Genomic DNA, 12,131 nt, shown 5'->3' with positions numbered 1-12,131 from the left:
GGCAGAGGTGAGGAAACAATATAGAGTTTACAAGGACCCAGAGGCAGATGGATTGTCAGAGATGGGAAATGGATAGCAGGCTGGATAGATTGGAATGGAGAGAATGTAAAGGGGGGAGGGGGGGAGGAAGGGTGTACTTGGAAATGAGAGGTAAGCAAGTTCTAGACCAGGGCAAGTTTTAAATGTCAGGCTAAAGATTTTGAATGTTCTCCTCTTTCCAAGCACAGCTTCCTCCCTCTCTTCCCCTTCCCACCCAGCTCCTGCCCTCCACGTTTAGCATTTTATTATGGAGACAGAAAGAAACCACACGCAGAGAGGAGACATCTTTCTTTCTTCAATTTAATTGAAGTTACTTAGAAAAATAATCAGGCTTGAATGGCTTTTCTTTGTTTTGTTTTCTGAGGAAGGTTCATGAACATTTCACGCGTCTGTTGGCAATGGAAAATTCAACTTCTTTCTTGAACAGTACAGTAAGATACAGAGGAAAGTTGTCTACAACAAGCCTTCTACTGCATACAAATAGGTAAAAAAAAAATCCTACCCCACATAGATGTTAAATTATATGAACATAGTCTTCTATCTTGTGCATGCACGTAAGAAAATAATACTCTCTGGAACAAGAGTAGGAGTACCAGAAGTCCCTTTTGTACCTGAAAAGAGCACAGCAGATGACATATTTGCCTAGTGATGGCAGCAGGCTGGGTTACTCTGATGAGCGCCTGCTCCCTGGGGATAACCCCACTTTGGGTCAAAGTGGGCCAGACTTGGGTGAATAGCTTTCTGAAATGGTCCGGAAGACAAACGTACGGTGCAAATAGTGGATGGGCTATTAGGACCGACTATTTCTAGTTACTTGGGTTGCCTTGGAATGGGCAGCTTGGGGTGTGATGGAAAATTAATGGATGAGAATTGCAGGGAAAGGGGAGAGAGGAGGCAGAGCCCAGGCTTCCACTTTGTGTGTGGATCAGATTGGAGCTAGGTCTGCTGTTTGGATTGGGATTTTTTTGCTTTGTGATTATCCTATAAGATCTGTTTCCTACTGTCTCCTCATGAGGGTGTGATGAACTGTCTCTTGTGGCATTAAGTTTCAGGCCCCTAGAACTCTTCAGCTGAGTTGTGTGGTCGAGGAAATAGGATTTCTCTATGGCCCTACTGTCTGGTTGATGAAGGGAGGCAGTGTGGTGGAACAGACTTGGAGTCGAGATTTGGGTTCAAATCCAATTTAAATACTTACTAGTTGTGCGACTCTGGCAAGTCATTTCACCTCTGTCCCTCAGTTTCCTCCTCTGTGAAAGAAGGGGGTCAGACTCAAGGGCTTCTCAGGTCCCTTCTATTTCTAAAATCTATGACATAGTCCCATGAATTTTTTCACAGTTGTCTACCATCTTGATTCCAATGATTGATGCCCCCATGTATATGCTGGCATCCAGGTTCATATTATGGGAAACCAGCCCCACTCAGAAGCTGAAGGATGGCCAAGAGATGGTGGGGGAGGTGCGTGCTATCCCTTGCAGGGATTCAAATCCCTTAGATAATTAGGAGGAATCATTTTTTGATCAGAGAACGCTGGTGAGTTGGAATGGGGAATGTTCACCATGAGTCATCCTTTTGAATTCCCTCCATGGTTAAATCATGGAGTGAGGCTTTTGCAATGCAACTAGGGGATGGAAGGCTTGCCTGTCCTGGTCTCAGAAATATGCACATACTTGAAAAGCCTCAAAATGAAACCCCTGAAGCCCATTCTGTCCATTTTCCATCAAAATGACCATCAGATTTTCCAATCACAATTTTCACCAATGGCTTTTTTTTTTTTTTAAACCACGAGCATGGAAACATTTTTCTCTATGTTACAATAGAATCAGATCAAACACACACACACACACAAACAAATGAAACCATTAGAAAAAAAAGGGAAAGAACATATTAAAAGTAAAAAGCAAAAATACACTAGCAAGAAGACTCCCTCCCATCAAAAACGTACTGGGGTGTTCTCTCCTTGAAAAGATGCTCCTGACCCAGGGAAACAGAGAGGAGACAGATGAGCCAGGGAGCAGGTTTAACACTGAGCAATCGCAGAAAACCAATCAGGAGTGTCTTGGGGAAACTGGAAACTCATGAATAGACATGAATTTCATTCTCAATGCCAAACAAAAACGGCAAATCTCTACCCACTACACAGCTATGGTATTGAAGCGGGATAGGGGGAGCGGGGGTGTCGTGCTGGGAACTGGCCAAGGATTTAGATAATTCTCACAAGATCAACCACTTTCAAGTGAGACTTGGGTGGGCAGTCGAGCCACCGGACCATTGACAAAAGCTAGACACCAGGACAGCCCACCAACAGCCTCCTCACTTGTGCCCTACTATCCAGATGCTTACACAAAGTTCATGTTTTAGGATGGGGGAAATGGTTGTATGTAGAGGTAGTGAGGCTCTGGGGCCGTTGTACTTTTTAAAACTTTAAGTTCACTTGAATTGTGGGGGCCTGGATTGAAACTGTAGTTGAAAAAATAATGATAATTCCTGCTTTCTTCCCTTTGAAAAGCCCCTCCCTGTTCATGGACAGATTATCTGATTCTCCAGTCTTGGCTGACAATCAAGGCTATGTTTTGGGGACATGAGAAGCAAATGCTTCCCTTTTTGTATTCAGTAGAATCCAAACTCCTTGAGGTTAAAGGTCGCTTTTTAATTTTTTGTCTTTATATGCCCAGTTCCCCTTTCACTAAAGAGATTCTTAAGAAATTGATTGATTCTGAAGTATACATTTGTCTATTTCATAGCTCAAGGCTAACTTGCCTAGGAAATATGCTTTTCCTCATGTTCTCTCCCATCTCTGTTTCCCTCACCTCTTTTCTTTTTCTAGAATTTATTTACTGGGCCATCTCTCCAGGAGCTGAAAACTTGGGAGAAGATCCATAATGTTTATAAATAGCATTTTAATCTCCATCTCAGGTGGATAGCTCACTCAACATTAAATAAAAATAAGTCTGACTTTTTGAGGTGTTGCTACTCCTGTTCACTGAGCTGGCTGGGAGTTTTATAATACATTTAATAGTTTCTGTGAATAAATTAACCTTTTTTATTAGAACAATCTTCTCATCCCTCAACTATATACTCTCTCAAAACAAAACAAACAACAGAAAAAAAATGCACCAAACCCAAACTCTTAGTATATTATTATATACAGGATAATCGACATTGGTGACCAAAATCAATCGTCAAGATATGGAAAGGGATGTGTCTTACACATCACTCAGGTGTCATGTGAACTGGTGAAAATCAGGAGTATGTGAATAAGTAGGAACTGATGATGCCCAGGAGAAAATGGGTCATGAATTCAAGTGCGTTAAGATTCTAGAATGTTTTGTTGTCTCATGGGTGGAGCCCGAGGTGGTTTGAACTATGTCTTAAGCTTTTGAGTGTGTGTATACAAGAATACCTGTGCAGGTGGGGCTATTTATATCATTGATCCACATTAAGCCATAGGCAGAGTTACCCCTAAGAGGTCAGCCTCTTCCATAGCTTAGAACCCAGGTTCTAGTCTATCCTGTTACACGTCCAAGTAAGATGATGCTATGATCACCTTCTCCCTGGGTCACAAATATTATTCACATTTTCATTCAAGCCAAGGGACCTCCATGCTGATTAAAGCTCCTTCCAAATCTGTCCTTTGCAGAGCTGTGAGGGTAATTGCCTCTTTCCCGAGTACACTAGTAACATTTTAATTTCTACTAAAATTTGCAAAATTGTATTAACCAATAAAAGTTATAATTGCTGGTACCGATCGACTCTGCTAATGGTTAATACAGAGAATGCTTAGTGCCCAGAGCTGAGCCCTTAGGATCAAAGGAACTATGAAGAACAGACGTCTTTTGTCAAAACATGAAGATTCTGCTGCCTCTAAAAGTGAAATCTATCCAGAGACCATGTTTAAATAACTATAAATAACCCTAATTAGAATTTATGTAATGCACGATTAAATGAAATTCACCAGGACACAATTAGACCTTTGAAAACAGTGTTTGCAGTACTCATTTCTAGAACAAGGACACGGCCATCTTGTTACCCCGCAAAGAGAGCTGTCCTTCCCTACAGGAGGATTTTTAAATAATTCCGACTGTGCTGCTCGCAGCACTGTCCCCAAAGAAATATTAATTTACAAAATAACCCAATATCCATATATTTATCTTGACAAATAAAAATCTTAAATAAAACCAGGCATGATTCTCTCTCTCCTCCCTCTTCATTCTAGTTTCAGGTAGCTTGGCACTGAGTAATTGAACATTAAAAAATCCAGTTTGTAGACATCATAGAGCTGCGTTTGGTGCTCCATGCTGATGTTCTGAAAGAACTCTGTGGTCATTTCGTCAGTAGTTTTCGTAGACTTTGCATAGGTGGGGAACTTCAGGTAGCTGCCGACTCCGGCCAGCTGGAGGACGTAATTGGAATCGTCTTCTAGAGTCTCGTACTTGCCGATGAGATCATAATGGATGTGGCAGGGATGGCAAAGGGAGTACACCGTTTGCCAGTGCTCGTTGAAAGGTTCCTCTCTCTGGGTGAGTGGATCGATGAGGTACGCAACAAACTCCTCAAACTTCACGTCATCTCCCTTCCGCAGGGCCTCTTGGGTGGCGTTCTTCCTTTGGCGCTTGACAATCTTGGTCCCGTATCGTTTGTGAAAGGAGGTATTGTACTTCTGGGTAAACTTGTTCCTGTAGGCTGACACCAGCCTCTCAAAAGGCTCGCGGACAAACAGGAACTTCATGTAGTTTTTCAAGCGGTGGTTGATTTCTGGGATGCTGTATTGGTTGAGGGTCTTCAGGTTGGCCGAGACGTGGGCTTCGTTGGCGGGGATCTCCATGGGGTCGCTGTATTTCCCCCTCCCGGTCAGAACCATCATGACCCTCTTCCAGTTTGTACAAGCAACTTTGGGCACGTAGCAATAGATCAGCTCGTGGTCTTCATCCACCACCAAGTGCTTGAGGTCATTGGGGGTCAGGACACGCCTTTTCCGGCTGGTCACACTGTTGGCCCGACACGTGTCTGTGACTTGGTCCCGCCTCATCTGGTGCAGGATGGCCGTGTTGGAGAGCTCCAGCTACACAGAAAACAAAAGGGGAACTGAAGTTTAGTATATTCACAATAGGGCATCGCCCCTTAGCAAAATACTCAATAACTAGGACCAAATTAGAATTTATGTAATGCACGATTAAGTGAAATTCACCAGGACACAATTAGACCTTTGAAAACAGTGTTTGCAACTATGACAGATAGCAGTTAGGGAGGGAGCATCCAAATTTTCCCCCTCTCACATCCTGTCACATCTCTCATGTCGTTCTCCCTCCGTTCCGAGTCATGTCCCCTTCCCCATCCCAACTTTATCCCTTCATGGACTATTATAATAGCTTCCTGATGGGTATCTCTTCCTCCAAGCCTCTACCCTCAACCATCCAAATCCCAAATTGATATGCTTTAAAAAAGCCCAAATCTTTCTTTTTTTTTTCTTCTTCTTCTTTTTTTTTTTTTGCGGGGCAATGGGGCAATGTGACTTGCCCAGGGTCACACAGCTAGTGTCAAGTGTCTGAGGCCGAATTTGAACTCAGGTACTCCTGAATCCAGGGTCGGTGCTTTATCCACTGCGCCACCTAGCCGCCCCCTTTGGTTTTCATTTTTTTTTTTAAAGCCCAAATCTTTTAAATTATGATTAATCATTATTTTGATTACTAATTCCAGTCTTCTTAATTATAATTATATTCTTTAACAATCATCGGCAAACCAAATTGATGTTTTATTGGTCCCCTAATGCTCCTAGGATAAAACACAAATTCTTCTGTTTTGGCATTTAAAATCCTTCACAGTCTGGTTCCAACTCATCTTAACAGATTTATTTCATGACAACCCCTCATGCACTGCATTTCAGCCAAAGGACCCTCCTTGCTGCTCTCCTAACCTGACACCACAGCTCTTAACTATGTCCATATGCACAGGTTGTCCTTGGTGCCTGGAATGCCCTTCCTTATTCCCACCTCTTGGGATGCCTAGCTCCACTGAAGGCTCATTTCCAGTACCACCTCCCTCATAAGGCCTTTCCTGATTATTGTAAACTCCTCTCCTGCCCTGAAATTACTACCTCGTCTTTACCTTGTATATACTTTGAAGTTACACAAAGCAGATGCAATAGATAACAGTACACATGTGTATACACACAGACATAGACTGTCTTCTACCAGTAGAATGTAAACTCCTTAAGATCAGGGATGGATTTATCTGTCTTTGTCTTCCCAGTGCCTAGCATAGTACCTGGTAAATAATGGAGACTTAATAAGTGCTTGTTGAATTTTCTTTCTCAAGCACACATGTTGAGAGAGCATCAGGCCCAGACTCAATAGAAGGTTCTCATCTGTTTTACCAGTGTGAATTGGGTCAAATCGCTTCTCTTTCTGCATCAATAAGAAGAGGGAGGGTTAAACCCGGTGACCTCCAAGGTCTCTTCCGGTTTGAATCTGTGAGGCTCTCTACTCTGACATTGTCTAGGCTCTGATTGGGGCTGGCAAGAAGCTATGAACTACTTGGTTTCTACCAGCTTCTAGGGGAAGAGGTCACATTCTTCTACACAACCTGTCTGTCTGAGAAATAAGTCCTGAACTGGCACTGCTCATAATCACTCGTTTAGACAGTCTGGACATATGACATTGCATTCTCAGTCCCCAGTTCAGAACAACTGATGTCAAACAAATCCTGCCTCTGACAATGACTTGCTGTTTGACTCTGGGGAAGTTATATAATTTCTCTAAGCCTTAGTTTCTTCATCTGCAAGATTAGGTCAGATAAAATGGCTTCGAAGGTCCCTTACAGTTCTACTGGAATGATCCTATGGCTAATTCAAGTCAACAATTACTTAGTTCCTACTATATACCAGGGGAGAAACAGTGTGGCATAGGATTTGGAGAGACAGACTTGGAGCCAAGACGGCTTGGATTAGACAGACCAGCTGTGTGACTCCAGGCTACTCTCTAAGAGTATACAGTGTCAAGAAAGTGTCAATCTGCATTGGTGGAGATAGTTTCTTCATCAAATGCCACTGAATTCATGGGTCTGGTTTCTATCACCAGGCACTGTGCTAGGGATTCAGAGACAAAATAATGAACCATCTCTACTCTCAAGAAGCTTAGACTCTATGGAGAAGATACAAAATATTTACAAGCAAGTCAGTAAAACACTATCTACAAAGTGATTTTGAAAGAAAGGTAGTGATAGTAACTGGGAGACCTGGGAAAGGTTGTGTTTCACATTTGATTTTATTTTGATTTGGGGGGAGGGGATATATGAAATTTTATTTTATGTTTTTCAGTAAAAACTCCTTTAAAGTTTTGAGTTCCAAATTTTATCTTTTCTTTTCTCCCTCCGCTCCCCACTCCCTGAGGCAGTAAGCAATCAGATATAGGTATGTATGTGCAATTATGTAAACCATTGTCATATTAATCATTTTGTATGAGAAAACTTGAATAAGAAAAAATGAAAATGAAAAATAGCATGCTTCAATATGTGTTCAATCAATATCAGTTCTTTCCCTGGAGGTGGATAGTATGCTTCATCATTAGTCCTTTAGGATTGTCTTAGATCATTGTATTGCTGAGAATAGTTTAGTCATCTACTTGACTGAACTGTGCACAGTGTTCTCTTGGTTCTGCTCACTTCACTATACATCATTTCATGTAAGTCTTTCCAGGCCTTTCTGAAATCATCCTGCTTTTTATTTCTTACTGCACAGTAACATTCCATCACCATCATATACCACAGCTTATTTAGCCATTCCCCAATGGATGGGCAGTCCTTTGATTTCCAGTTCTTAGCCACTAAAAAAAGATATGCTATAAATAGTTTTTGTACAAATAGGTCTTTTTCTCTTCTAAGGAATGTCTTTGGGATATAAGCCTAGCAGTGGTATTGTTGGATCAAAGGGCATGCACAATTCGATAGCCCTTTGGGCACGGTTGTATTTTGAGGGATTTTATGTGGTAGAGGTGAGGAAGGACCATTTATGAAAAGCTCCAGCAGTGGGACATGGAGTATCCTCTAAAGAGAGCAGCGTGCAGGCTGGTTTGACTGGAATGTAGAGTTCACAAAACGTAGTAATAATATACATGAAAGGGACAGGAGAGGCTGGTGGGAGCCATTGTAGATATTTGAGGAGGGAAATGACATGGTCAGGTCCTACTTGATCCAGTGTTTGTAGACTTTGAAAGCCAAGAGGCTGATTGGTTTCTAATCTGTTTCTAATCACCTCCTCTCTCTAGCCTGCAGCCACTTGAGATGTGTTTCCCCAAGGAGTGTAATCAGTCACATTTCATTTCTGGAGAGTGGGGAGGAAGGTTACCAGAAAAGTCTCCTTGGTTCTTCAAAGACTGGCCTATGGTGAAGTGAAGAGCATATAATCTTCCCCAGCACTAATCTGTCTTTGATTTTTAATCCAAATTCATTTGCTAATGCTTCAAACATTGTGTGCAAAACTCTACACTAGGTCTATTACTGGTCCTGCTCTCAGGGGGCTTGTGCTGTAATTCAGAGAAGGGCAAGAAAACAGATTAACTGTGTTGCCAGGATGAGTGTAAAAGGTGATGTCTAGGAAAGATGCTAAGAGAAACAGGAGGAGGGACAGAAGGACAAGAAAGGCTTCAGGGAGCCAAGCAGAGGCTCCTTTGGGGCAGAGACTGCGTCTCTTGTGGCTCAGGCAATGCCTGGCATATAGTAGGTGCCTAATGTTTGCTTAATGAACTGACCTTTCTTAGCCTCAGTTTCCTCAAAAAGTGAGCTCTGGAGTCTTGGAGAATTGGGTTCCTATTGATTATGTTATCCTGAACAATCCCTGATGCTTTCAGATCCTTGGTATAGTCTCCCTTCTATCCCTCCCTCTCCCTCTCCTGTTTCCCTCTCCCCATCCCCCCTCGCCCCTACTCTCCTGTCTTTCTCTCTCCTTTCCTGTCTCTCTTCCTCTCCCTCTTCACTCCTCCCCCTCTCCTCTCTCCCCTTTCCTGTCTCCCTCCTCTCTCCCTCTCTCCCCTCCCTTTCTCCCTTCTCTCTTCTCTCCCTTCTCCATTCTCTCCCCTCCTCTCTTTCCACTCTCTCTGCCCCCCTCCCCTCTCCTCTCCCCTTTCCTCTTTCTGTCCTCTCTCCCTCTTTCTCCCCTCCCCTGTTCCTCTATCTTGTCTCTCTCCCTTCTCTCTCTCTCCCCCTCTCTCTTTTCCTCCCTCTCCCTCTCTCCCTTCTCTCTCTCCTCTCCTTCTTTCCCTCTCTTGCCTCTTCTCTCTCCCCCCTCTCTTTTTTCCTCCCTCTCCCTTCTCTCTCTTCTCTCCTTTCCCTCTCCTGCCTCCCCTCTCTCCCATCTCTCCCCTCCTCTCCTCTTCCTCTCTTGTCTCCTTTCTCTTTCTCCTCTCCCCTTTCCTGTCTCCCTTCTCTCCCCTCTCCTCTTTCTATCCTCTCCCTCTTTCCCCCCTCCTGTCTCCCTCTCCCTATCCCCCTTGCCCCTTCTCTTGTCTTCCTCTTCTCCCTCTCCTGTCTCCCTTCTTCTCCCTCTTCACTCCTTCCCCTCTCCTTTCCCATTTTCTCTCTCCTCTCTTCCCCTCTGTCCTGTCTCCCTCCTCTCTCCTCCCTTTCTCCCTCTCACCTCTTCTCCTGTCTCCTCTCTCCCTTCTCTCTCTCCTCTCCCTCTTTCCCTCCCTCTCCTGTCTCCCTCTCCCTTCTCTCTCTTCTCCCTCTTTCCCTTCATCTCCTCTCCTTTATCTCCTCTCTCCCCTCCTCTCTTGTCTCCTTTCTCCCTTCTCTCCCCTCATCTCCTCTCCTCTCCTTCTCTCTCCCTTTTCTCTTTCCCTTTTCCATCCTCTCTCCCCCCTCCTCCTCTCTTCCTCTCTTCCCCCTTTCCCCTTCTCCCCTCTCTCTCTTCCTCTCCTGTCTCCTCCTCCCTTCTCTCTCTCTCTCTCTCTCTCTCTCTCTCTCTCTCTCTCTCTCTCTCTCTCTCTCTCTCTCTCTCTCTCTCTCTCTCTCTCTCTCTCTCTCTCTCTTCCCCCCTCCCTTGGGGAGTCTCCACACTCCAAGTTTCCCAAACCCATGACATTACAGGTCTGTGCCCTCCAAGCCAAGAGTTTCCAAGGTACTGTGCCGAGTGCTAGAAATACAAAGACAAAATCTGTCCTTCCCTAAGGTGAAGAATTTATTGAAGCACCAGTCCGTGTGCCTGGCATTGGTAATGCAAAGACAGAGCACAGTTCGGAGACGGCAGAATCGTACTTTAAACCTTGCACTGCACCCTAGAGGCATTGCTTTCTTTGAACTTTACAGCAAGCTTGGGAGATGCAGGGATTAGCCATCCCTCCTGAAAGATGAAGAAAGGAAGGCTCATATTTGCTAAAGAGCACACAGGGGGTGAGAGTGTGAGAGGTGAGATTTGAACCCAGATTTCTCGAGCCAGCACTCTGCCTGGGCTGTCTTACCTGAACAGTGTCTGTGTGCTGAGTGAGGCTAGCAGGCGCTCAGTAAGGAGCATGTATAATCATTAGCTGCCCCAGGCCATACTACAGTGGGCTGAAAATTGCCCAAACTCTGTCTGAGCCCTTCTCAGAATCGCTGGTAAACAAGTCACGAAATCCATTCCCTTCCCAGAGAGCAAAGCAAAGCCTCATTAATTTCGGCCCTGCTCAAAATTGGCAATAACTCATTCACAGGATGTGTGGCTTTTATTGAGTCCAAAAGTTAGAAATGAGTGGTGAGCCACATAATGCTCTAATTTGGGGAAGGGCAAGAAAATAGGGCTAGACCCAGTTAGAGCCCAGAGACTGGATTAGAATTCAGCCTATGACACACGTTAGCTATGTGGCCCTGGATGGGTCATTTCACCTTTAGGAGCCTGTTTCCTTATCTATAAAATGGAGATTACTCAGTCAGTCAGCAAGCATTTAAGCATCCACTAGTCAGGGTGGGATAAATCTATCCAGATTTGCCTGAAACTGAGCAGCTCAAAGGTCCTACATTGATCGGCTTTCAAGTTGTTAGGACACCATCAAAATGACCTAAACCCCAACCTGTTCCCTGCCAGCCTGTTCTGTCTCTTGCATGATGGATCCTTCCCATTCCTCTGTTTCTTGCCTGTCTGCTGACAGCTGAGCAACCCAAAGGCCTGAGCTGCTGCCCATCCCCAGCCTGATCCAAGCCCTCTCGACCCAAGAGGAAGGCAGCCAAAAAGGAGGGTGGGGTGGGTGTGAATGGGCCATCTGGGCAGTTGGATCATCTTCAGGATTACTAAAAGCAGGGGAGGAACCCTTAAATGCCCTTGCCCTGATTCCTAATTTGGTCCATGATCCAGGCCTAATTTATCACAAAATATGGCTATGGAAGATGAGCCAGAAAGGGGTGTGCAAGTGGCCTCTGGGAAGATGCACGATGGCTGTATAGGCCTGACGAGGGCAAGCACGCTGGCATTTCAGCTCTATGGCTGAACACTAGTCCTTAGTACTAAAACAACAGTTATAATTCTAGTGACTAAAATGTATATGGAGCTTTAAATATTGCTGAATATATGTGATTTCATCTGGCACTCACTAAAATTCTATGGAGGATTGTGACCATTCAACCCCCTTTTACAGCTGAAACTGAGGCCAACAGGATGTGAAGTGACTTACCCAGGGTCACACAGCTAGGAAATGTGAACTCGGGAAGATGAGTCTAACTGACGCCAGGCCCAGCGAGCACTCTATCCAATGGGCCACCAAGAGAAATATTCGATGAAGAGTTATCAGTTGCTGTACTAACTGGCAGGTGTTTGTGGTAAGAACTATGTCTCAATACGTGGGGTGTTATTAGAATCTTCACCCCACCACCCTCCAAACCTGAATACTCATATGTAGCATGGAGTAGTGTGGAGGGCATATTAGGCTTAGCATCAGGAAGATCCGGCTTCATATCCTGCCTTAGACCCTTATTGACTGTGTGACCTTGGGCAAGTCCCTTCACCTCCTCTGAAGCTCAGTTTTCCTCTCTCTAAAAGGAGGATGATAATGGCACTGACTTCATAGAGCTGTTATAAGGATCAATTGAGATTGTGTATGAAATATACTGTACAAACTGTAAAACAACGTTAT

General features: G+C 44.3%; 1 protein-coding gene across 1 annotated transcript in view; it reads right to left on the bottom strand.

Moving 5' to 3' along the window:
- Positions 1 to 322: 322 nt before the first annotated feature.
- Positions 323 to 12,131, bottom strand: part of CHST11 (carbohydrate sulfotransferase 11) — a 315,182-nt gene continuing 303,373 nt past the window's right edge. Inside the window, exon 3 of the mRNA XM_043968734.1 lies at positions 323 to 5,098. Within this exon, the coding sequence (XP_043824669.1) occupies positions 4,244 to 5,098 (855 nt within the window). The 3' untranslated portion in view covers positions 323 to 4,243. The remainder of the gene's footprint in view (positions 5,099 to 12,131) is intronic.

The sequence above is a fragment of the Dromiciops gliroides genome, chromosome 5 (assembly GCF_019393635.1).
Source record: "Dromiciops gliroides isolate mDroGli1 chromosome 5, mDroGli1.pri, whole genome shotgun sequence".
NCBI classification, from domain to species: Eukaryota; Metazoa; Chordata; class Mammalia; order Microbiotheria; family Microbiotheriidae; genus Dromiciops; species Dromiciops gliroides.
The sequence above is the reverse complement of the archived record's forward strand: the minus strand, read 5'-3'. Positions and strand labels throughout refer to the sequence as shown.